Source organism: Eumetopias jubatus, unplaced genomic scaffold (genome assembly GCF_037043125.1).
Source record: "Eumetopias jubatus isolate StellerSeaLion01/CBP00866 unplaced genomic scaffold, mEumJub1_p1.0 scaffold_6, whole genome shotgun sequence".
In the NCBI taxonomy this organism is placed as follows: domain Eukaryota; kingdom Metazoa; phylum Chordata; class Mammalia; order Carnivora; family Otariidae; genus Eumetopias; species Eumetopias jubatus.
In genome coordinates, this window is record NW_028274812.1 from 120,897,768 (window position 1) to 120,924,773 (window position 27,006).

At 41.9% G+C, this 27,006-nt stretch overlaps 1 protein-coding gene and 1 pseudogene across 1 annotated transcript; one reads left to right on the forward strand and one right to left on the reverse strand.

The window, feature by feature from the left end:
• Positions 1-10,402: 10,402 nt before the first annotated feature.
• Positions 10,403-13,623, reverse strand: MUC21 (mucin 21, cell surface associated). Its single transcript, XM_088024375.1, has 3 exons — positions 13,560-13,623; positions 10,924-11,930; positions 10,403-10,591 (listed from the first exon to the last, which is right to left on the reverse strand). Exons 1-3 carry the CDS (start codon positions 13,621-13,623, stop codon positions 10,403-10,405), a joined length of 1,260 nt encoding a protein of 419 aa, XP_087880501.1.
• An 8,778-nt stretch (positions 13,624-22,401) lies between these two features.
• Positions 22,402-25,077, forward strand: LOC114199260 (gamma-soluble NSF attachment protein pseudogene; annotated as a pseudogene).
• Positions 25,078-27,006: the final 1,929 nt, after the last annotated feature.

Below are 27,006 nucleotides of genomic sequence, written 5' to 3' on the forward strand. Positions count from 1 at the left end.
GTGGATTTTCCAACAATGGGGACAGTCGATGACACTGAGTGAATCCCTCAGTGATTAGGGTATAGCATCACCAGTTTCCCAGCCTATCTTTGGCAATGGCTCTGTCAGCATGATCAGGGCATCCTAACTCATAAGGGCCCTTATTTCTAGGCCTTACAACTAGCAGTGGGTTAAAATTTATACCTTGCCACTCAGTAGTGCAAGGAAAAAAATGTGACTTGGTTTGCTATAACTTATCTGAGTTAGTTCTTAGGCTCTTGTTCTCACCAATAGCAGGCAGGGCTGTGTTGAGGGATGAGGATATGGGCTTCAGCTTTTTGCCAAATGTGGTGTTTCAATTGCATTTTCTTTCTTTTTTTTTTAAGATTTATTTTTGAGTAATCTCTATACCCAACGTGGGACTCAAACTCACAATCCCGAGATTAAGAGTTGCATGTTCCACCAACTAAGCCAGCTGGGCACTCCATTCAACTTCATTTTCTTTTAAAAGGTCTCTTGATTCAGGGCAATCACAATCAAAATACCAACAGCAGTTTCACAGAACTGGGACAAATAATCCCAAAGTTTGTATGGAACCACAAAAGACCTTGAATAGTCAGAACAATCTTGAGAAAGAACAAATCTGGAGGTATCAGAGTTCCAGATTTTAAGATATACTGCAAAGCTATACTAATCAAAAACATATGCTACTAGCACAAAAGAGTATGATTAAAAAAAAGAGAGTATGATATAGATCAATGGGATGGAATAGAGACTCTGGGAAATAAAACCTTACTTATATAGCCAGTTTATCTACAACAAAGGAGGCAAGAATATACAATGGGGAAAAGACAGTCTTTTCAATAAATGATGCTGGGAAAACTGGACAGCAACATGCAAAAGAATGAAACTGGACCATTTTCTTTACCATATACAAAAATAAACTCAAAATGGATTAAAGATCTAAATTCGAGACCTGAAACCATAAAACTCCTATAAGAAAACATAGGAAGTGAGGTGCCTGTGTGGCTCAGTCAGTTAAGCATCTGCGTTTGGCTCAGGTCATGATCCCAGGGTTCTGGGATCCAGCCCAGTGTAGGGCTCTCTGCTCAGCGGGGAGCCTGCTCCTTCCTCTCTGCTGCTCCTCCCCCCACTCATGCGCTCTCTCTCTGCTCTCTCTCTCAAATAAATGAAAAATCTTTAAAAAAATAAAAAAGGAAAACATAGGAACTAAGCTCTTGGACATTGCCCTTAGTGACGTATTTATGGATATATCTCCTCAGGCAAGAGAGAACAAAAATAAACTATTGGGACTATGCTTCTCCCCGCCAAAAAGGCCTTTGCCCAGCAAAGGAAATCATCAACAAAATAAAAAGGCAACCTACTGAATGGGAGAAGATATTTGCAAATGATATATTCAAGAAGGGGTTAATATCTAAAATATATAAGAACTTTTGCAACTCAACACCAAAAAACCCCCAAACAATCTGATTAAAAAATGGACAGAGAATCTAAATAGATATTTTCCAAAGAAGACATACAGATGGGCAACGACACAAGAAAAGATACTCAAATCACTCATTATCAGGGAAATGAAAATCAAAACCATAATGAGATATCACCTCACACCAGTCAGAATGGCTGGTATCAAAAAGACAAGAAATGACAAGTCTTGGCAAGAATGTGGAGAAAAGGGAACCCTCATGCACTGTTGGTGGGAATGCAAAATGGTGCAGCCACTGTGGAAAATAGTGAAGTTTCCTCAAAAAATTAAAAATAGAACTACCATATAATCCAGTAATTCTAGTATGGGATATTTATCCAAAGAAAATGAAAACACTAGTTTGAAAAGATATATACATCCCTATGTTTATTGCAGCGTTACTTAAAATAGCCAAGATATGGAAGCAACCCAAATGTCCATTCATACATGAATGGATAAAGAAGATATATATATGGGGGTCCCCTGGGTGGCTCAGTCGTTAAGCGTCTGCCTTCGGCTCGGGTCATGATCCCAGGGTCCTGGGATTGAGCCCCACATCGGGCTCCCTGCTCTGCGGGAGGCCTGCTTCTCCCTCTCCCACTCCCCCTGCTTGTGTTCCCTCTCTCTGTCAAATAAATAAATAAAATCTTAAAAAAAAAGAAGATATATATATGGATATATATGTATGGAATATTACTTATCTATAATAAACAATGAGATCTTGCCATTTGTGACAACGTGGATGGACTTAGAGAGCATTATGCTAAGTAAAATAAGTCACATAGACAAATACCATACAATTTCACTTGTAAGTAGAATATTAAAAAAAACAAAAATAAGTAAAATATATAAAAAAACAAAACCAATGAACAAAAACATTATTTTTTTAAAAAAGATTTTATTTATTTATTTATTGAGAGAGAGAGAGCATGAGCAGGAGGAGCGTCAGAGGGAGAAGGGGAGAGAATCTCAAGCAGACTCCACACTGAGTGCCAGAGCCTGACGCGGGGCTCAATCTCATGACCCTGAGATCATGACCTGAGCCAAATCAACAGTCGGATGCTCAACTGACTGAGCCACCCAGGCACCCCAAAAACATTCTCGAATACAGAGAATAAACTGGTGGTTGCCAGAGAGGAGGTGGGTGGGGAGATGGGGGAAATAGATTAAAGAAGATTAAGTGATACAAATTTACAATACAATAATAAAATAAGTGACAGAGATGAAAAGTACAGCGTAGGGAATATGGTCACTAATGTTATATGAATGTTGTATGCTGACAGATGGTGACTACATTTAGGGATGATGGGAATGCTTCACAGCAAGGTCTGGATAGAGGGTATAAAGTGTTATAGGTTAAAATTCAACAACTTCGAACACTTATGATGTGTCGACTTTGCACACTTTACTGCATATATGTTAACCCTAGTTTAAAAAATAAAAAAAGGGGGGCACCCCTTTTTTGGGTCGCTCAGTCAGTTAAGCATCTGCCTTCAGCTCAGGTCATGATCCCAGGGTCCTGGGATCCAGCCCCGCAATCCAGGACCCCGTCAGGCTCCCTGCTCAGCAAGGGGGTCTGCTTCTCCCTCTTACTCTCCCTCTGCCCATGGTCTCGTACTCTCTCTCACTCACTCTCTCAAATAAATAAATAAAATCTTTAAAAAATAAAATAAAATAAATATTTCAACTCTGAATAGCATCTCAACTCTGTAGCTTCTCAATACTCACCAATATCCTTTTTAGTAGCATATAAGCAAGTTCTTCCTCAACAATCAAAATTTCACATAGTTCCCTCTGCGTTGTGAACATTTTCCTTGCCCCACATTATTCTACTGTAATATTTTTTGCTTGAAGGACTTTATTGGCCATGCTATCATGCGTCTATGCACCAAAGGATATGTTTTATGTGGTTTTTTTCCTCACGTTGTCTTTTTTGTTTTCTATCTATTCTCAGTTTATGATTTCTGTCATTTATTTAAAAAGGAAACATACACACTAAAAGATATCATTACTAATGAATGTAGACATCATAAACTTGTGGATTTAAACTACTAAATTGAAATTTACTGGTCACTCTTTGGTCCTATATGTTTTATTGAACAAATTACAATTTGCAACTTCAGAGGAAAAAGTAATACTAAATTGATAAGATTTGTTTTATGATAAGAAAATGCTATGCCTTCAAAATTTTCAAATTATTATTGTATTATCACAAAATTAAAACATACAAACTAATATGCATAGCATTTTAAAAGATTTAATTAATTAATTAATTAATTAATTAATTAATTTTGAGAGTAAGCCTGAGCAGGGGAGGGGTAAAGGGAGAGCAGACTTTGAGCTGAGCACAAACCAGAGTGGAGGCTTGATCTCACAATTCTGAGATCATGACCTGAGCCAAAATCAAGTCAGGCACTCAACTGATTGAGCCACCTAGGCGCCCCAGCATAGCAGTTTTTATATTAAGTTCTTATTTTAATTCCAATATAGTTAACACACAGTGTTAAATTAGTTTCAGGAGTACAATATAGTGATTAAACACTTTCATGCAACACGAGTGCCCATCAAGACAAATGTACTCTTAATCCCCATCGCCTGTTTCACCCATCTCACCTCCAGTAACCATTAGCTGTTCTCTGTACTTGAGTCTGTCTCTTAGTTTGTCTCTCTCTTTTTTCCCTTTGTTTTGTTTCTTAAATTCCATGTACAAGTGAAATCATATGGTATTTGTCTTTCTCTGACTGGCTTATTTCCCTAAGCATTATACTCTCTAGCTCCATCCATGTCATTGCAAATGGCAAGATTTCATTATTTTTAATGGCTGCATAATATTCCATTGTATACGTATATCACCTCTTCTTTATCTATTCATCTATTGATGGACATCTGGGCTGTTTCCGTAATTTGGCTATTGCAAATAATGCTGCAATAAACATAGGGATGCAGTTATTCTTTTGAATTAATGTTTTTGCATTTTGGAGGTAAATACCCAGTAGTGATCTTACTGGATCTTGGGTAGTACTATTTTTAACTTTTTGGGAAACCTCTATACTGTTTTCCAGAGTGGCTGCACCGTTTTCATTCCTATCAACAGTGCTAAGTGTTCCTTCTTCTCCACATCTTCACCAACACCTGTTGTTTTTTGTGTTTTTGTTTTTAACCATCCTGACAGGTGTCAGGTAATATCCCATTGTAGTTTGGATTTGCATTTCCCTGATGATGAGTCATATTGAGCATCTTTTCATGTGTCCGTTGGCCATCTGTATGTCTTCTTTGGAGAAATGTCTGTTCATGTCTTCTGCCCATTTTTATTTTTTTTTAATTTTTATTTTTTTGATAGATTTATTTTATTTTATTTTATTTTTATTTGACCCAGAGAGAGAGTACAAGCAGGGGGAGCGACAGGCAGAGGCAGAGGGAGAGGGAGAAGCAGGCTCCCCGCCGAGCAGGGAGCCCGATGCGGGGCTCGATCCCAGGACACTGGGATCATGACCCGATCCGAAGGCAGACGCTTAACCATCTGAGCCACCCAGGCGCCCCTCTTCTGCCCATTTTTAAATTGGATTATTTTGGGGGGATGGTAAGTTGTATGAGTTCTTTATATATTTTGGATACTAACCCTTTATTGTTTATGTCACTTGCAAATATCTTCTCCCATTCACTAGGTTGCCTTTTACTTTTGTTGATTGTTTCCTTTGATGTGCAGAAGCTTTTTATTTTGATGTAGTCCCAATGGTTTATTTTTGCTTTTGTTTTCCTTGCCTCAGGAGACATATCTGGAAAAATGTTGCTATGGCCCATGTCAGAGAAATTCCTGCCTGTGCTCTGTTCTAGGACTTTTACGGTTTCAGGCCTCACACTGAGGTCTTTAATCCATTTTGAATTTATTTTTGTGTATGATGCAAGAAAGTGGCCCAGTTTCATTCTTCTGCATGTAGCTGACCAGTTTTCCCAGGACCATTTGTTGAAGAGACTGTCTTTTTCCCATTAGATATTCATTCCTCTGCTGTTGAAGATTAATTGACCATATACTTGTAGTTTTATTTCTGGGTTTTCTACTCTGCTGTATTGATCTATGGTACCATATATACCAATAGATCAACCAGTACCATACTGTTTTGATTACTATAGCTTTGTAATATAACTCGAAGCAAGGAATTGTGATATTTCAAGCTTTGCCTTTTTTTTCAAGGTTGCTTTGGCTATTCAGGGTCTTTTGTGGTTCCATACAATTTTAGGATTCTTTGTTCTATTTCTGTGAAAAATGCTCTTGGTATTTTGATAGATTGCATTAAATGTGTAGATTTCTTTGGGTAGTATAGACATTTTAACAATATTTGTTCTTCTAATCATGAGCACAGAATGTCTTTCCATTTCTTTGTACCATTTTCAGTTTCTTTCATCATCAGTGTTTTATAGTTTTCAAAATACATGTCTTTTACTTGGTTAAGTTTGTTCCTAGGTACCTTATTATTTTTGGTGTAATTGTAAATGGGATTGTTTTCTTAATTTCTTCCTGCTGCTTCATTATTAGTGTATAGAAATGCAACAGATTTCTGCACACTGATTTTGTATCCTGTGACTTAATTCATTTATCAGTTCTAGTAGTTTTTTGGTGGTCTTTAGTGGTTTCTACATATAGTGTCATGTCATCTGCAAATAGTGAAAGTTTTACTTCTTCCTTACTGATTTTGAGGCCTTTTATTTCTTTTTGTTGTCTGATTGCTGTGGCTAGGACTTCCAGTACTATGTTAAATAAAAGTGGTGAGAGTGGTTATCCCTGTCTTGTTCCTGATCTTAGGGGAAAAGCTCTCAGTTTTTCCCCATTGTGTATGATGTTTGCTGTGGGTTTTTCACATAAGGCCTTTATTATGTTGAGGTATGTTCCCTCCAAACCTGCCTTGTTAAGGGTTTTTATCATGAATGGATGTTGTACTTTGTCAAATGCTTTTTCTGCATCTATTGAAATGATCATATAGTTTTTATCCTTTCTCTTATTAATGTGGTGTATTATGTTGGTTGATTTGTAAAAACTGAACCACCCTTACATCCTGGGAATAAATCCCACTTGATTGTGGTGAACGATTTTTTTAAATGTATTGTTGGATTTGGTTTGCTAGTATTTCATTGAAGATTTTTGCATCTATGTTCATTGAGGCTATTGACCTATAGTTCTCTTTTTTCTGTGGTGTCTTTATCTGGTTTTGTTATCAGGGTAATGGTGGCCCCATAAAATGAATTTGGAAGTCTTCCTTCTTCTATTTTTTGAAATAGTTTGAGAAGAATAAATATTAACTCTTTGTTTGGTAGAATTCACCTGTGAAGCTGTCTGGTCCTAGACTTTTGTTTATTGGGAGATTTTTGATTACTGAATCAATTTATTGCTGGTAAACAGTCTGTTCAACTTTTCTATTTCTTCCTGCTTCAGTTTTAGTAGGTTATATGTTTCTAGGAACTTATCCATTTCTTCTAGGCTCTCCAATCTGTTGGCATATAATCTTTAATAATATTCTCTTACAACTATTCGTATTTCTGTGGTGCTGATTATATCAAAAGAGATGTTGATAAACATTTTAAAAATTTCCTGTGACGTGTAAGACTCTAAGGGTTAAATTTCACAGTCGCCAATAACCCTTTGGTGGTAAATGAAGAAGTTTTTCTGATGCAATTATTTTCCATATTTTCAAGAAAATATGAAACATTAACTTACCCAATATAAAAAACAATAACAAAATTTATAGTGCTACCAATACACTCATGAAGTGCATGCAACCTCATGAAATGGGTACTATGTCATCCTCATTTTTACAGATGAGTCAACTGAGACCAGAGAAATGTAACCCATAATAATATGGGAGCTAGAAAGAAAAAGGTGGGTGGCTGTAAAATGGGAATTAGAAAAGTCTAACTAGCCTGATGCTCTGACCACAGAGGTCTTCTCAGACAGATCAGTTTTAGGCAAAGGATGAGGATCTTAAAAATGATTCCGAAAAATATCCAATACCTGCATAATATTCTTTAGAAAATCTTCATGTACCTCCAAGGATATGGGACAGACTCCCTTCAAAGATTGTTGTGTTAGACCAACAGTGCAAAAGCATGGGATCTGGAAGGGGCAGCACTAATTTTGTCCACTTCTTAGATTCTGCTTGAATCAAACATGCTTGGTGAGCTGTGACTTTGTCAAGTTAAAACATGTGTAGTCCATGTAAGTGTATTCCATGATGAAAATTAAGTAATGATGCTTCCAAACTACACACACATTCCAGTTGCTGGGAGTAGCAAGATACTCACAGCCTAACCATATGAATTAATCACAAGCTAAATTGTTTACCGTGCTTTTTTGCCTTTCCATCTTCCTCTATGTTGAAGTGTTCATTGCTTTGAGTCATTTGTTGTTTTTCTTTGGAAATCAAAATTTTTATTTAAATGATATGCCTGGTAATATTTTAATAACTTCATTGAAATAGAATATACATACCTTATGGTTCACTTGTTTAAAATAGATGCCAGTGGGGGCGCCTGGCTGGCTCAGTTGGTTAAGCGTCTGCCTTCAGCTCAGGTCATGATCCCAGTGTCCTGTGATGGAGCTCTGTAGGGCTCCCTGCTCAGCAGGGAGTCTGCTTTTCCCTCTCCCCCTGCCACTCCCCCCCACCCATGCTCTCTCTCTCGCTCTGTGCTCTCTCTTAAATAAATAAATAAATTCTTTAAAAATATAGATGTCCATGATTTTTATTCTATTTACAGAGCTGTAGTTGGTGAACCCTTTCACTATGCAGATTCAAACCTTCTCTGTTGTTCTTTTACTTCCTCTCATCCATCTCTTTGTTTTTTCTCTGTTTTGAACCTTATTACTTGCATGTTAGTCTTCCTGAATTTATTCTCCAAGTGACTTCTATTTTCTGGGTGATTTTCATCTCTGTATTGTTTTGTATAATTAAGCTATTTTTCCCACTTGCTCTTCCAGGTTACTAATTTTATCACAACAGTGGCCAGGCTCTTTCCATTTATCTATTACAATTTTAAAGATTTTATTTTATTTATTTATTTGAGAGAGAGAGAGCACAAGAGGGGAAAGGGTCAGAGGGAGAAGCAGACTCCCTGCTGAGCAGGGACCCCCCATGCGGGACTCGATCCGGGGACTCCAGGATCATGACCTGAGCCGAAGGCAGTCGTTTAACCAACTGAGCCACGCAGGCGCCCTATCTATTACAATTTTAAACTTGAAAATTCATGTTTACAATTTTTAATTATCTAAATGGATTCCCTTGCCTGACTTTCACAGTATGCTTTCCACTGTTTACACCAGTGCGAGGCACCTTTTCAGGCTGCTCAACTCAGCTTTTCCTTCTGGTGCTGAATCCCTTTTAGTGAAATGGTGATGATGGGCCTGCATAGGGCTTAGCATAGCCTCATTGATTAGGATCAACTGATTTGCTCACACTAGAGAAACCCAGTAAGTATTGGAAGGCAGAGCAGTTTCCACTGCTACAAGTTGGGGTGAATCCCCCAACAAACTACTCCTGTCTGAGGGCTCTGTCCCCGATGGGATTTCTCTCACTGCCTTGTGGATTTGGAGCAACTCAACCTTCCAAAGTAGCTCCCCTCTGTTCTTCAAGACCTGTAGGAACAGGTAGGCTTCACCCCTGCACCCATGAAAGAGATGTTCAGCCCTTCTGGGAGGGGACTCATGAGAATCACAGACTTTACCACAGGTGTCTCTGCTATGAGCCTCTTGAAAGATTAGACCTTGGCCAGAAGGGTTAAAGCCGGAAAGTCTTCCCTTGGTAAAAGGAAACACCCTGTTTCTGCTTCTGAAAGGAGCACTGTGAGAGAGAAAAGTGTCAAATCGCACCTCTATTCTGACAAGTAGGCCAGGTCTAGAGCAAATGTAAATGCCCAAGAAACTATGATTTAGAGTGAACATGCCCTGCCCCACGGCACATGTAATTGCACCTGTCTGCCTCATCATGCTCTGGGTTCTCTATGTACCATGAGATAATCTCTGTGTACCACAGGCCTAAGCAGTGAGCATGTAGAATCCTGGCACCTGCCCTCCCTTCTCATCTCTCCTAATTCAATTCCCCTATCAGTCTGGTGAGTCTCAAAAACACAGTGCTCCTGGGACACCTGGGTGGCTCAGATGGTTAAGCATCTGCCTTTGGCGGATCAAGTCCTGCATCAGGCTCCCTGCTAGGCGGGAGGCCTGCTTCTCCCTCTCCCACTCTCCCTGCCTGTGTTCCCTCTCTTGCTGTGTCTCTCTCTGTCAAATAAATAAAATCTTTAAAAAAACAAAACAGGGGCGCCTGGGTGGCTCAGTCATTGAGCGTCTGCCTTCGGCTCAGGTCATGATCCCGGGGTCCTGGGATCGAGCCCCACATCAGGCTCCCTGCTCCGCGGGAAGCCTGCTTCTCCCTCTCCCACTCCCCCTGCTTGTGTTCCCTTTCTCGCTGTCTCTCTCTCTTTCAAATAAATAAAAATCTTTAATAAAAAAAAAATAAAAAATAAAAAAACAAAACAAAACAAAACAAATCACAGTGCTCCTGCTTGGGGAAAGAAAGATTAGAGAAAGGGGACAGGTAGGAATGAAATCTCTGGATTTTACTGTGGAGATTTTGAATACCAAGTGGGTTCCAGCATGGAGGTTCTCTCATATAACAGGGAAATTCAACTCGGCATTGTAGACACTCACTCATGTGCATACACAGATTCTGTCATATATTTTGTTTGTGTTTATTTCTTAGCTAAATGACCAATAGAGTCTCCTCTTTCCACAGTTTAGTAAAAGCAAGAGACAGGGAGTGTCTTCCCCAGGGCTGTCAGAGACCCAAACAAAGCTGGGAGGGGACCCCTGGGGACAAATGAAAGGACACTCAGGTCTCTGGTCTCCCAGGTTGGCTTTCTCCTTGAAGAAGGTAGCACTCTGGCTTCAGGGGCCATTCAGGGCCCATTGTATCCCCTTCTCATCTCCATGGCTATTGAGGATACTGGTCTCCTCCAGAACCGGTTAGAGCTCCAACTAGGCCTGTGGTGGACTCCGTGATTCCCTCCAGGGCCCGTGCCAAGGTTGGGGCCATGGGGGCGGTAGACAGCTGTATCAAAGACGTTTCTCAGGGACAGGGAATTTCTCTAGAAAAAGAAGGGCAAATCATTTCAGAATCATATCCCCTTGTCCCGAGCTTTAACATGGACCCCTTCTGGAATCTTCTTCCCCTTCATATCACCTCCTTCACCTAGTACTCCTTCCTCTAGACTTTATTCCTTCTTTTGGTCTTCTTTTCCCTCAGCACCTTGATTGACTCTTCCAGTTCTAACTTGCTACTTCTCTTTAGTAACATGCTCCTGATCTTTCCTTCCTTCCTACCCACCCCCCAGCTTGGTGGCCCTCCTCTTCATACCCCATTTCCTTATGTTCCTGCGACTCCTTCCCCCAGACACTTTCCTACATATCAGGCACTCACCACACAGATGAAAAGCCCAGCAAAGAATCCCACAGCCACTACAACCGAGACCAGAGTAATGAGGAAGATTTCCCAAGGTTTCAGGGACCCACTAGGTGTCACTTCATTCACTGGAGTGGTAGCAGTCATGCCAACACTATTGGAGGTTGTGTGTGTTCCAGTTAGAGAATGTGTGCTAGAGCCTCCTGTGATTGCACTGGATGCAGTGTTGGCAGCTGTCCTGGTCCCACTGGAAGTCACACTGGATCCAGTGTTAACAGCTGTGCTGGTCCCACTGGAAGTCACACTAGATCCAGTGTTGGAAGCTACACTGGTCCTGCTGGAGATCACACTGGGTCCAGGGTTGGTAGCTGTGCTGGTCCCATTGGAGGTTGTGCTGGATCCAGTACTAGAGACTATGCTGGTCCCACTGGAGGTTGTACTAGAACCAGTATTAGCAGGCATGCTGGTCCCACCAGAAGTTGTACTGAATCTAGTGCTGGAGGCTATACTGGTCCCACCTGAGTTTTCACTGGATCCAGTGTTCATAGGTGTGCTACTACCTCTGGAGGTTGTGCTGGATCCAGTGTTGACAGGGGTGCTGGTCCCTCCAGAGGTTGTGCTAGATTCAGTATTGGAGGTTGTGCTGGGCCCACCGGAGGTCACACTGGGTCCAGTTTTGGTGGCTATACTAGTCCTGCCAGAGGTTGTGCTAGACTCAGTATTGGAAGTTGTGCTGGGCCCACTGGAGATCACACTGGATTCAGTGTTGGAGGCTGTACTGGTCCCACCAGATGTGCTGGATCCGGTATTGGCAGCTGTGCTGGTCCCTCCAGAGGTTGTGCTGGATCCAGTACTGGAGGCTGTATTGGTTCCCCTACTTGTTCCACCAGAGGCTGTGCTGAATCCAGTGTTGACAAGTGTGCTGGTCCCTCCAGAGATTGTGGTGGATTTAGTGTTAGAGGTTGTACTGGTCCCACTAGAAGTTATGCTGTGTTCAGTCTTGCCTGCTGTGGATGTTTCCCCTGCTGATAATCATGAATGATGACAAACACATAAGGAGCATAAGTATTTTCTGGTTTAATGCTTGTTTAAATTCATTACATGGGTAATTCTATTTGATGCTCACTACAGCCCTATGAACTAGATACTATTATTATCAACAGCTAAGATGAAGAAATTGAGGCTTAGAAATGTTAACATTTGCCCTTATTTATGCAGATAGTAAGTAGTAAGGAGGAATTTGTACTTAGGGTACTGGATCTGCACTTTCAGCTACCATGCTAAATTGCCTTCCCCACCCAGCCCCAATACCAGGGTTACATAACCTAGTTCCACTGGTAGTAAGCTTATTCCATATTCTACTATATAAGATCCAATACAGATAAGAAGTATTATAAAGGAATTGCAAAGCCCTGTGAAATTAGTATATATTGATTAATTCATTCTTAAAGTAGTATTGCTCCCTTCCAAGAAAATATTTTTCAGTGTTATTCAGAAAACATCTACATCTGAATTGTCTGAGTAGCTTGGTAACAATAAAGGCAAACCATTCTAGATTAAATGAATCAGATTTTGAGATGTGACCTTCCAACAAGGGCTGGGTGAGTTTATATGCTTTCAATTTCCGGGGGCTCCTGATGTCTATGGCAGAGGCTGGAGAAGCACAAGTCATATGTAGCTTAAAAGTATTAGATCTCCCAGGATAAAGGGCTGTAAGGTATAGGGAATCTTTTCAACCTTCTTGGAGACTCAGACAGAGTTAAGGTTGTGTCTGTTTTTTTGCCCCTCACAACACTGAAGGACAAAGATACTCAACCTCCCCCAGATAACCAAAATTAATTTGTGGCTCCTTTTACCACTAACTGGAACATGGGTGCCTATCAATTCATTCCACACATGTGTATTTTTTCCTTGGGCTTAATTGAACTAACATAGGGTTAGAGTTTTAGCTCTATTTTGGGAAGGCCCCCTATTATCAGCTGTGTGGTACAAATAGGCGTTAAGATCAGAATCTTGAATAAAACTAAAAAGAAACTGAGATGACCAAGAGTAAGAATGACACCACAGTCAAAGCTTCCCATTCTTAGTAGTTAAACCCCCAGCCAGGGGCGCCTGGGTGGCTCAGTTGGTTAAGCGACTGCCTTCGGCTCAGGTCATGATCCCAGGGTCCTGGGATCGAGCCCCGCATCAGGCTCCCTGCTCAGCCAGAAGCCTGCTTCTCCCTCTCCCACTCCCACTGCTTGTGTTCCCTCTCACGCTATCTCTCTCTCTCTCTCTCTCTCTCTCTCTGTCAATTAAATAAATAAATAAAAATCTTTAAAAAAAAAAAAACCCAGCCAACCACACAGGTTATTATCATTTTATAGATGCAGAAACTGAGGCACAGCGAAATTAAACAACTCACCCGAAGTACACGCACACTCTTACAGTGGAGCCATGATCCATACACAGGCAATCTGAGACCAGAGTGTACAGTTTTAACCACTGTGTTCTGACTGCCTCCTGGGTGATACCTAGTTAGACTGAAGTGATTGGGGTAAAACAATGATCCCCACTCTATGGAAGAGAACCAGAGCTGGTCCTAGCAGTGGTCAGCATCTCCCAAAGCACCTTGAAGGTTCTCAGATCACCCACTTTGAAAGGAAATCACTTACCAGTTTCTAAAAGTAGGAGATGCAATAGTAACCAATACTTAAGGAGGATGTTTCCTTTCTGCATCTTTATCTGCCTCATTGTTGGAAAGTATGATGCCCGAATCCCAGCTGTGGCCAAGATCTAGAAGGCAAAGAACAGGATTCTTGAAAAAGGAGAGTTCAAGATGAAGAGATAAAGACTGGAGCTTCCAGGAGCTTGGGTCTCCTAAGTACTTGTTCTTGGGAAGAACTTTGAACTTGGGTAGAAGACGGGAAGCCTGGGTTCCTTAAGCTTCCTCCATGCAATGTTATTGCCTTTTTCTTTATTATGGAAGAGCTGCAGGGACCTTTATAGCTTCATATGTGTTGGGGAGGAGTTGGGAAGTTGACTTGTTCTTTTGCCAACTATGAGCAGTTAAAAAAACAATACTGAGCTTGAGAAGGAATAGACTAGGGTCAAGAGGAAGGTGAGAAAGGAGAATGACATGATCACACTAGGCAGGGCACTGGACTGGCTGGATCAGAGCAGGAAGTCAAACGGTATGAGGAGATCAAATTTGTCAGAGTGGAAGGGACCCACCCTCTAAGGCAGGGATGGGGCCAGAAACCTGTTCTACTGCAAGACTTTGTTTCCTGGTCAAGAAGTTCTGTGTGCCCGCTTTGGTAAGGAGTGAGCTAAGTGGGTGGTACCCTACATCTCTGAAGCAAATGGGAATGGGAGACTCAAAAGAGAGCAGTAACTAGGGGTCTGGGCTTCTGGGTTATAGGCAGAAGACAGAGCATTGCTGGGTATGCAGTAGGCACTCAACAATGCACATTGAATAAAGAGGGGAAGAGAGATCCAGGGGTTGATGAAGCCATCTTTGGGGTCTCTGGGGCATGAGGGCTGAGGGCATGGGGAGTGTTGAATGTGTAGAAGAAGCCATCTGTCAGACTCATAGCAGGTGAAGGGGTGGTATAGGGTCCCCTTCCGATCCTCCACCATAGGAATTTCCCTCTTGTTTGTTTTCAGAGAAATCTGCCAGACCTTTTCTGCCGGAATCCTTCAGATGCTCCTTCTCATCAGCCTAATGAAGCATCTCTCAGTAGGGTATACCACAGATAACACGTTAGGAGACTTCAAGTCTGTTGGGGGAGGGAGATATATAGTCTTCAAGTCCTTTAGAAACTTCATGCTGGTCTGGACAATGTAACAGCAAAGGACACACAGTCAACTAAACAAGTATGACTGAACAGACCCAAATGAGCAAAGGGTTTTGGGAGTTCATGGGGAAGGCATCTTGTGGTCAGGGTCAGGGGGTTGATAGATGGGAGTTTCAGGGCACAGTCTGTGTGACCAAAGTCAGCTGTCTTCATTACTGTTAATGAGAAGCTTTGTGGAAGAAGCAATATCTCAGATAGTTTTTTGTGTGTGAATGAGTATTCCCGACATTTAAGACCTGTTTGAAAGAAGCAGGAGGTAGCTGGAGACATAAAGGAATTTATGAGTGAGTCTGAGAGTCAGGAGGGGACGGAGTGTGCTGGAAAAGGCTAATGCAGATCTGCCTAGCGGCTGTGAGGCTGAAGCAGTTCCTGAGGCTGAAGTGTGAGGAACCATTCAATGACTGGCTGGGCTTTAGACTCCTAGCAATTGCATTTTATGGCTGACAGGCCAAAAGCACTCTAAGAAATCCTTTTTTTCTTCTTCCCTCTAGAATTATTTGGAGGCAGAGGTCCTGAATTCAAGTCCAGATTCCACCTTCTAGACATAATCCTAAAATTTTTTTGCATGCATACTTATCAGAGACTATATGTAATTAGTATCTTTACTGTCCTTCAAAACAACACAAGAACCTTGGAACTTTAATTATTACTACCCAATTCCCAACTCATACCCTAATCTTATCAAGTTGTTTTAATTCTGTCTTGGTTTTTAATTTCATGAGAGATTATTGTTCTCTGCTTACACACCATAAGCCAGAACATAGTCATACAGACAAAATAAGCTGAGAGACTGGAGAACATGGTGAGTAGCCGAGTGGGCATGTGCTTGACTAAAACTTGAGAATATGATTGTTGAAGATGGAGAATGGATATTAGTGGACAATCAGAAAGCTATGACACACATTTAAACCTACGTGCTTTATATTCTGTATTTAATAATTCCAATACCTCCAGTTTTTGTGGATCTGATCCTGCTGTATTGTGTTTTGTTTCTTGCTGGTTTTCACTGATGCTTTATGACTGAGATGGTTTTACTAGAGGTTTATGGCTGAGTTTATTTTTCTTGTGATGTTATCTGTAGAAGTACTTTGAAGCCTAAGATGAGGGCATGATCTTCCACAGAGAATTTGCATGTTTTGGCCAAGCATATGGATGCATTACCATTTGAGGATTCTCATAAATTAAATGATAGGCTTGAGGTCTTTTGAATAACCCATGATTGGGAACTGCAAACCATGTGAAATATTGTTAGTTACTGTAAAACTAACAATTGTAATAATAAGTTACAAATAACTTGTAACTTGTGGTTACAAGTTATTTCTCAAGAGATACTTCCTTCTCTCCTCCCTCCCCCTTTACAAAGTTTAGAGACAGGTGATTTTGCTTGCATTTCCTTAGAGGAAGAGTGGGTTTATTTTTAGCTTACACTCCCTGAAGGTTTCAGATTTATGGGAGGGTCTACTGCAAGAGTCCCCACCCATGCTGGTCTGACTGAGGCTGTACTACTTGAAGATTAAGTTCACTGGGTTTGGCAAATGTTGACTTGACTTAACTTAGTCTTTAATTGTAGCATTCCTTACTTTTCCACCAACTCATTGATTCATTTAAGAAGATATTTTAAAAAGTCATCTATAGTCATCCATTCCCATTCAAGTACTGCCTAGAAGTTGACAGCATTGTGTATTTTAAGGCGGATGTCTCGTTTTAGAGAAGATGGATGCCCTGGTTATTAAAGCTGATTTAATCAATAAAATCCACATATTATCAAACAAAAAAAAGGTTATTAGTCCACCATTTTAAGTTTTTCAGGGTATTTTAAGTCAATGCACCTAGAGCATCACAGAGCCAGAAATTTAAGTTCTCACTGGATTGGTTTGAGAAAAAAATGATAGTGTATTTAAAAGCACTAGCATGGTGTTTGGCACATAGTAAGCATGGAATTATAAAGGGCAAAGGAAAAACAAAAAGAAAAACATAAAAACTTATATATATATATATATATATATATAGTAGCCAGTGTATTTTAGGATTTCAATTTGTACCACATCCCAGTAATTTTCTCCTTATTGTCACATGGCATTTGGAAGAGACAAAGAAGGAGGGAAGAAGAATCTTCCCAAAGATGAAGGAGACCTGGAAAAGAATGAGTGGTTCTAAGATGGTTTCCTGTCTACCTGGTTTGTATGATTTGAAGCTACAAACCTAGACAGATATTAACTACACTTAGTGTGGTGATCATTTCCCAATGTATACAAATACCGAAACATTATGTTATACACCTGAAATTACTATCATATTATATGTCAATTTTACCTCAAAAAAGGAAGGACGGGAGGGAGGAAGGGAGGAAGGACGAACGTCAGATTGGTGAAAATCAGGCTGCCAGCTGGTGTTTGCCGAATGCCCATTGTGTACCTCTCACCAATCAACTCCGTAGTCAGGATTTCTGTCTTTCTCTCTCTTGCGGTCTTGATATCATGCTATGTGAGAAAGTAAAAACCAGACTGAGAAAGTAACAGTCTGCACTGCCATTCCTCAGGCTGGGATGATGACATGGGTAAAGCCAGCTGCAAGGTTCACAGGAAAATATTTTCACCAAAGACACACTGCAGTTGTAAACCTTCATAACAACTCCCTTCTTTCAGTGACTTACTCACTCAGTGATTTTGTCAATGAAAAATGGGATTCTCTAAACTCATAGACTATCACAAGTTTCCTGTTTGAAATTATATTCGTAAGAAGCAAATATCCTATTCTGTCTGGAGAATCTAAGTTAATTTAACACACAGAAGCAGCTTCAGTTTCCAACCCAGGGGCAGATAAAAGTTTCTGAATACAGTAGACTCTTGAGCAACATGGGTTCAAACTCTGCTGGTCCACTTATACACTGAAGTTTTTCAATAAATACAGTATAATACTGTAAATGTATCTTCTCTTCCTTAGAATTTTCTTTTTTTAAGATTTTTTAAAATTTTTGTTTATTTGAGAGAGAGCACGAGCCGAAGAGGGGCAGAGCACAAGCAGGGGGGAGGGGAAGGGAGGGGGAGAATCAGGGTCCCTGCTAAGCAGAGAGCCCAATGCAGGGTTTGATCCCAATACCCCGGGATCATGACCTGAGCCAAAGCCTTAACTGACTGAACCACCCAGGCGCCCCTAGAATTTTCTTAATAACATTTTCTTTTCTCTAGCTTACTTTATTATAAGAATACAGCATAATACATATAACATACAAAATATGTGTTAATCAATTGTTTGTTATTGGTAAGACTTCCAGTCAACAGTAGGCTATTAGTAGTTAAGTTTTTGGGGAGACACAAATTACACAGATTTTTTTACTGTGAGGGATGTCAGTGCCCCTAACCTCCACCTTGTTCAAGGGTTGAGTATAATAGCATTCCCCATCTATTGTAACTTTGTTGTCTCCAAGGAAACTGACTCCACTTCACATTCTGGAGCTCCTGTTGACCCTTGTACTCATCCTGCTTTGTTTTAAGCTTACTAATACTCTGCTGCATTTAACTTTTAACTCCGCTGTATTTAACCAAAACTCTTAACTCTGCTACTTTTAACCAAAACTCCACACTCCCCTAACACTATAATGACTGTTTTCCTTAGTTTGGTACAAAGCTCCTTAGTCCTACTCTGGTGTACAGTCTCTCTTGTTGCAATGAGCCGATAAAGCTGATTTGTGAGGCTAGAGGTATGCTCCTGATGCTCTTATGTTGACTGGGCTAGGATGTGTGTGACCCTCCACACATTGCTCTCTAGTTCTGAACATCCTAGTGGTCCATTTCTCATTATTCTATTCCTACTCATGATCCATCATGTAATTAGTTCTTCCATTTCTACTCACAGTAACTTACCAGGAAAAAACGCAGTCCCACTAACACCAATACCCACCACAACTACAGACAGAGAGATGAGGATGATGCCCCAGGGCTGCAATATCCACTTGGCTTAGTCCCATATTGGCATTTGGCTCATAGTAACTGTCTCTGTGCCCGTGGTGACTGGGTCTATTTTATGTGAGGTGGTACTGCTTCCAGAAGTGGTGGTTGGCTCCTGGGTAGATCTCATCCCAGTGTTCCTGGTGTTTGGAACAGAGCTGATAGATGGTGCTCCAAAAGTGGATGTGCCCGGGTCCAAGGTATTTGGGTCCATCTCACGGACAATATTCCTCGTAGCAGGGGATATGGAGTCCATTGCAGGGGCCATCGTGACAGACATGGGGGTGGTTGGTCTGGTTCCAGTGGTCTAGGTGCCTAGGAAACAGATCACATAGTATGATGCATTTTTAGTGACAATAATTGAAGAGGAGGCAGGTGTACTTAGAGCAGAGGGATTGATCTAACACAGTAATGGTGGTGGTGGTTTGAGAAGAGCTGTTGTGGTGGGAGGAGAGATGGTGGAAAGTGATTCACCTGAAACCATGAGGGCCTCAGAGAGAGGTGAGTGTCTTAGAGAAGAGGAGGTAGGCTCTGTCCACGGGTGGTGCTGGTGATGGTGGAGACTAAGATTGAGGAGACGTGACTGGGATTGATGTATTCAATTTTAGAAGTGCTCACCCAAATAGGGAGGGTAGGCTGGGATAAGAGATAGGGTCTGATATTCTTATAATGTGCTCACTGGGTATAAGGACATTGCTAGAGGAAGGGATGATGGGATCAGATTTACTGAGGGGTGAGACAGTGGCCACGGCTGGGAGCACAGGTGACATACTCTCACACAATCATGGTGGTCAACAGAGATGAGGTGAGTGTGCTCGGAACATATGTGGAAGAACCTGACCACAGGGAGGAGGCTGGCCCTAGGGAAGGAGAGGCTGGATTCAGAACAAGGCGGGAGGACCTAATACACAGAGCAGGTGGCATCAGCAGCAAGGGTTGTGCTTAGACTGGAAGTGGTTACACTGATACAAGAACAGTGTCAGTCACTGGACTAGCACCGGGTAGCTCAGGACAAAGTGGGTAGAATCACATCCCACATGAGTGCTGATGGCAAGTGCAGAGGTGGTTTTATTCAGAGCACGTGCCAGAGATGAAAAAAATCATTTTTTGGTCTTAACCAAACTTGGAGCAAGGGTTGGCAAACACCTTCTATAAAGGGTCATCAGATGTGAATTTTTAAGCTATTTGGGCCACAAAGTCTCTGCCACAAGTATGCAAAGTAGCTGGGGAGCAGCTATAGATATAAAGGAGTACATGTGGCTATATTCCAATAACACCTCATTTGGGAAAACAGGTAACGGGCCAGATTTGGCCCATGAAGTGTAGTTTGCAGTCCCTGGACCAGGGCTCAATATATTGAAGATGGGATGGCAGTGTCACAGGTGGTGGGTGGAACAGAGCTGATTGTGCTTGGCACGGACATGACAGCATCTGACAAACTAGGGTGTTTGTCACAGAGTTAAGGTGAGTTCCCTCTAGGCAGAAGTGATGGAATATAATTAACGTGTGTGTGTGTGTGTTGGGGGGAGATACTTACAAAGAAGTGTTTCTGATTAGGTTGGAAATGATGGACACTGGACAAAAGAAGGTGAGACCAGAGTAGAAATAAATAGGATTCAAGAAAAGAGAACAGAAGTATATCTAACAGGAGTGATGGCTTGACTAGAGTCTAGAGCAGAAATGACAGAAACAGGCAAAAAGGCGATGGTTGACACTGGAGGTAAATGTGTGTGCTTAGAGAAGACGTGGTGGTCAGTACCTGATACAGCTGTGTTGGTGATGGACTGAGTAGAAAAGTCAATGGCCTTGATGGGCACCAAGGTAATAGAAGAGACTGTGAAAGTCCAGAGACCCTGGTAGAGACTGTGGGGACCCCAGAGGCAGAGTTAGAGGCCAAGGTGGGTGATGAGGCCAAACCTGAAGATGTGGTGACCTCTGAGGCTGTGGTGGGTCCAGAAGGTGAGGTGGAAGCTTTGGTGTCCCCAGAATCTGTGGAAGAAAATATGGTGGGCCCAGATGCTAAGAAGGAAACTGTGGGGCTCTTAGAAGCTGTGGTTGAGACAGTCAGGGTCTCTGCAGATGCTGGAATTATTGTGGAGGTCACAGATTCTCCAAGTGTCACAAAGACTTTAGTAGATTCTGTCATTGCCTCAGAGGCTATGGTCAAAGCCACAGTGCTGTCAGAGAGATCAGTCCAGATCTTAGTGGTCTCAGCAGTGATGGTAGATGCCATGGTGGTCTCAGAGAGGTGGTGGTGGAGGCCATGGTAGTCTCAAAAACTGTGTTCTTACAGACTGTTGTGGGCCCACATGTAATTGTGGAAGCCATGGTGGTCTCAGAGACCTTGGTAGAGGCCCCAGAGACCTCAAAGTCTGGGATAGAGGCTGTCATTGGCACAGATGCTATAATGCTGGACTTGAGGGCCTCAGAAGTTATTTCAGAGACTGGGATAGTTGAAGAACTTATGGTGATTTCAGAGGCTATGCTGAAGGCTGTGGTCGGAACGGACATTGTGGTGGAGGATGTGATTATCTCAGAGGCTGTGCTGGGAGCCCTGGTGGTCTCAGAGGCTGCAGTGATGAGTATGGTGGGTACAGATGTTACAGAAGAACCCAGAGTGATCTCAGAAGCTTCAATGGAGATGATAGTGGTCCCAGCAGTGATGGTGGAGACCATGGTGGTCTCAGAGGCTGTTGTGTTCTTAGAGCCTGTGGTAGAAGCTATGAGGAGCAGAGATATTATTGTGAAAAACGTGGTGGTCTCAGGGACTATGCTGAAGGCCACAGTGGACTCAAAGGCTGTAGTAGAGACTGTCATGGGTAGAGATGCTATGGTGGAGGATCTGGTGGTATTAGAAGTGGTGGGAGGGACCATAGTGGAGTCAGAATCTTTGACGGTCTCAGAGGCCTGTGATGGCTTCAGAGGCTATGGCGAAGAATGTGGTGGGCACAGATGCTGTGGTGGTTTTAACAGGTCTTTCAGCAGTTGTGGAAGGCACAGACTCTACAGCTGTGACAGAGGCTTTAATGGAAACCCTAGTCATCTCTGAGGCTGTGGTAGTGGCCAGAGTGTTCTCCAAAGCTTCAGTGGAAACAAAAGTGTTCTCAGCATTGGTGGTGGAGGCCATGGTGGTAATAGAGGCTCTTGTGGTCTTAGAGCTTATTTTGGGGGTAGTCATGGGCCCAGGCATTATTATGGAAGACATGGTTTGGTGATCTCAGAGGCTATGATGAAGAACGCAGTGGATTCAGAGACTGGGGTGGTCTCAGAGGCAGTGTTGGAGAAAGTGGTTGACACAGACATTGTAGTGGAAGGTGTGATGATCGCAGGGGCTGTAGTAGAAGCTTTGGTGGTGTCCAAACTTATGGAGATTTCAGAGGCAGAGGAGGAGGCCATTGTGGGCACAGATATTAATGTGGAGGGCATGGTGATCTCAGAGCCTGTGGTGGACACAGAATCTGCAGTGGTGTTTGAAGCTGCAGTGAAATCTGTGGTGGCCCTAGGATCTATGGTGATTTCAGAGGTCAGAGTGAAGACTAAGGTGGGTACAAATGTCATCATGGAGGAAGCGGTGCTCTCAGAGGCTGTGATGGACACAGATGTTGTGGTGGTCTCGGCAGTTATTGGGAGTGACTGAGGAGAGCACAGACTTAGCAATTGTCACAAGGGCTTTCGTGGAAACTGTAGTGGTATTAGAGGCAGTGTTAGAGGTCATGGTAGGTACAGATTCTGTGATGGAGGCCGTGGTAGCCTCAGAGGCTGTGGTGATGATTGTGGTGGTCTCAGAAGCTGTGGTGGAGACCGAGATCGTCTGAAAGGTTGAGTTGCTCTGAGGCCTGTGGAGGAGTCCATTGTAGAGACATACTCTGCAGTGGCCCCTGAGGCTGTGGTTGTCTTGGTAGTGTGCCCAGAAGCTGTGATCAAGGACGTGGAGGGCTCAAAGGTGGCAGTGGGCCCAGGACCTATAATCCTCCCTAAAGTACATTAATTTTTATTCAGGAATAATGGCACTCACTTTCGCATTTCTTTTAAAGATATTTTTTTAAGTAATCTCTATGTCAAATGTGGGGCTTGAACTCTCAACCCCAGATCAAGATTCACACACTTGGGGCGCCTGGGTGACTTAGTTGGTTAAGCGTCTAACTTCAGCTCAGGTTATGATCCCAGGGTCCTGAGATTGAACCCTATGTGGACTCTGTGCTCAGCAGGGCATCTGCTTCTTTCTCTCCCTCTGCCCCTTCCCCTGCTCATGCCCTCTCTCTTTCTCTCTCTCATATAAATAAAGTCCCAAAAAAGAAAAGAGTTGCACGCTCCACTGACTGCTGTACTGAGCAAGCCAGCCAGGCGCCCCCACTTGTGCACTTTTTTATGTTTAATTAGGAGCCTTGCACATACCTGTCATTCTTGTTTCTGTTGAGTCAGCAGAACTATGGTACCCAGACTGTAGTTAACCCTGCATGTGGAAGCATGTACCTTATAGGGTGCAGCTATGGTAGTTCTCTCCTCTCCTCTTCTTTTTTTTTTTTTCTTTTTATGCGGATGCCATGGGCATGACAGCTGACTCAAATGTTCTACTGAATGAATGAATCATTTGATCAATCACCTCTGTATTTTTTTCTTTCCTCAAGAATTTTACTAGTCAGGGTCCTCAGTTTTTTTGTTTTTGTGGGGTTTTTTGTCACTCTATTTGCCTAGGTGAATCTTCTTATTTAACCCATGCTAAGGAGGCAACACAAATAGAAACTGCCTATCATCTCTCGAACACTAAGGATTGTTGGAGCTCAGATGAAGGAGAAAATGTGTTGTTTGAAAACATAGAAGTCATGTGGACAGATCTCCCCAGCAGCATTCCCTTAGCTAGGTGGAAATAAGGAGTAGATCACACTAAAATGGGAGGGCACTTGAGCAGAGACCCTCAAGTGCAAATCCCCCCTTCACTCTTTGGGACTTGCAGCATACTGTCCCTTCCTGAAGAGAGCCCATGGGTTGTTATGCATGAAATGAAGGCCAGTCAGTCTGTAAATTTTGGATGAGGCCAGATGTTGCAGGCTCTCTTTAGGCAGTCTGGGTCAGAACTAATGTGTTAGGCAGTTAGTAAAAGTTCTCTCAGTAAAGAGACACAGGGAGATGGTAGGGGAAGATCCTTGGGATGATGTCTTTCTTTCCTTTATTTAATTTTTAGTATAAAGTGCTAGAGCAATGGTAGCAGTGGGAATGGATTAGAGAAGAATCTAGGAGACTGATCTAAGTTTCTCTCTGATAGGCATTCTCTGTGTCCAGTACTTCTCGTTCATTCAAAAATATTCCTTAAGGAGCTTCTGTAAGGCATGTGGCATTCCAGGCATGAGACATAGTGGTAAAATATAGGTATGACGCTTATATTCAAGTAAGGGAGAAAGACAATGAATAAGTAAATAGATAACATCAGAAACAAACAAACAAACAAATCTATGAATCACTAACTAGGGCTCTTTCAGGGCCCAAAAGGAAGAGGCTTTCTTGCCCTTCACGTGAGGGACAGACTATGGAAAGATGGCTCAAAAGAGAAATTAACATCTTATCAAAGCAGAGATACACCTGAAAACTGCTTTTTTTAGTGGAAGCCAGATTATGACAATGCCACTTCTGAATATGGAAAAACAAAGCTTCTGAGCAACAGGCATAATGCTGAAGGACATGCAGAAACTAGCAACTGATGGGGGCGCCTGGGTGGCTCAGTCGGTTAAGTGTCCAACTCTTGGCTTCAGCTCAGGTCATGATCTCCTGGGTCATGAGATGCAGCCCCATGTCAGGCTTCCTGCTCGGTGAGGAGTCTGCTTGAAGATTCTCTCCTCTGCCCCTTCCCCCACTCATGAGAACAGCACTCCCAGCACAGCAGGCCCTGGAACCAGTTGGAAAGCTCATAGAAAATGTAGATCTGGAAAAGACTGCACAATTCTATCAACAGCCAACATGTTTGAAAATGAGGCCCACTTCAACAGGCAGTTGAATGCTTAGGGAAGGCCTCTAGATTGCTGGCACAAGAATTGACCAGGCAGCACTCTATTCAGAAAAGAGAACATTTATAAGGACATTAAGATTTATTCAACTGGTTATAAGAAAACAGTTGTTCAAGTCTTAGTTCACCTATTCGGAAATGACTACATGGCCACAGGGAAAAGTCTAGCACACTAGGGGCCCATGGAGGTTGGAGCTGTGCTGCCCTAGAACAGCTTCTGGAAGGGTATGAGCAGCAAGACCAAGTTGTAGCATCAGACGTCTGCCCCCACCCACGTTTCAAGTACCTGGACAGCAAGGATGCAAAACAGGGCCTGAGTGTGGTGATTCTAGGAGGGGGACTCAGGAAGAAGTCACCAGCAATGGTTGCACAACCATGCACATGCACTTAATACCACTGAACTGTACACTTCAAAAGGTTAAAATGGTAAATTTTAGGTTATGCGTGTTTTACCACAATAAAATTTTTGAGGAAAAAAAGGAGGAGGAGGAAGAAGAAATCAGCAACAACACCACAGGCTGAGACTGATGGTGTCCCCACCACAGAGCTGATGAAGAGGAAGGTGCATATTTAGAAAACTCTGTTAGTATTCTGCTTTGCAAAAAAGAAAAGGAAGAATTCTGACATGCCAGTTCATGGACTTGGAGCATGTTGAAGAACATTCCATACTTCACTGCAGCTGTGGCTGGCAATGCTAATAAAGACTGATTTTTAGTTGCCAATTGCCTAAATCACCAGTCTGCACCTGCTACCTGTGAAACTTTTTTTCTTTCAATAAGAGTTTTCTTAAGACACAAGCAGGAGTTAACAGCAAATGTGCTGTCATGTCTTAATGCAGTTGATTTTAAAATTTGCAAGCCAATTGCTAGATAAATTATGTTCTAAGACACTAGGGTAATAGGCGTGGATTATTCTCTCTTGGGCTTGTGTAATTTGCTATTAGAGAATTTCTTTTTCATTTTATTTAATAATTGCTGCTAAAAATTAAGTTAACTGATAAGAAGATTCAAATTTTAAAAATTTGTTTTGTTTTGAAAAATTCATTCCACATGATACTGGATACATATAAATTATTAAGTCTTTTCGGAGGCAAAATTGGGACAAGAAGCTTTTTTGAGTCTTGCAATATTATTTAGCCCAATAAAAGATTCATTTAAGGTCTTTTGTTAAAAATCTATGAATAACGATGTAATATGAATGTGATGTTTAAGTCTGTAGGTGCAAATACCAGGAGAAAAAGCTAAAAGTTGGGAGTTGCTGCCTCCGAACAACAAGGATCAGATGTGCATCAGAGATGACTATTTTTTGTGATGTATTTTTTGTAGGACTACTGGACTTCTAAAACTATTTACATGAGTTACTCTGATAAAATCTGCAAAGGAAATATATACACAGTGAGTAGAAGATGGGAAAATGGAGATAGTGTTTATAGGGAATTATTTCAAGAAACTTGGCAATGACAGAGGGCAGAGCTGGGAAAGAAACAGGCTTGTTAAGATGGATGCTGGAAGAGCAGAGCTTTTCAAAGTGTGGCCCCTGGACCACAGGTTGGGAGCTTGTTAAAATGCAGATCCCAGCCCCTACCCCTAACTTACTGACTCAGGAACCCCAAGGGACAAGGGCCAAAACCTACATTTTAGAAATAATCTCATATGTATGCAATGAAATATTATTCAGCCATAAAAAAGAAGGAAATCCTGCCATTTGTGACAACATGGATGGACCTTGAAGCCATTATGCTAAGCGAGGTACATCAAACAGAGAAAGACAAATACTGTATGATCTCACTTATATGTGGAAGCTATAACAAAACAGCTCTAGATACAGAGAACAGATTGGTGGTTACCAGAGGCAGGGAGTGGGAGTGGGCAAGACGAGTAAAAGGGATCAGAAGGTACAACTTCCAGTTATAAGGTAAGTAAGTCCTGGGGATATAATGTACAGCATGGGGACTATAGTAAATAATACTGTGTTGTATATTTCAAAGTTGCAAAGAGTGTAGGTCTTAAAAGTTCTCAACACACACGTGCAAAAATTGTAGTTATATGTGGTGATGGATGTTAACTAGACTTATTGTGATCCTGTCTCAATATATACAAATATCCAATCATTTTGTTGTGCACCTGAAACTAATATAATGTTGTATATCAGTTGTACCTCAATAAAAAATAAAAATTTTTAATAAATAAGTAGACAAATAGAAATCTCTTCCAGGTGATTCTTGTGCACACTGTTCTAGAGCTTGTATGGACGCTGATGAGAAGGACCCTGGAGAAGGAGAAGTCGACAGTGTGTGGGTGGGGGGGAGACACCTACTGAA

Coding starts and splice junctions, on each gene's coding strand:
- MUC21 (XM_088024375.1), bottom strand. CDS start 13,623: ATGCAGAAAGGAAACATCCTCCTTAAGTATTGGTTACTATTGCATCTC. Junction 11,931..13,559: donor TCTCCTACTTTTAGAAACTG/GTAAGTGATTTC, acceptor CATGATTATCAG/CAGGGGAAACATCCACAGCA. Junction 10,592..10,923: donor CTGGGCTTTTCATCTGTGTG/GTGAGTGCCTGA, acceptor TTCTTTTTCTAG/AGAAATTCCCTGTCCCTGAG.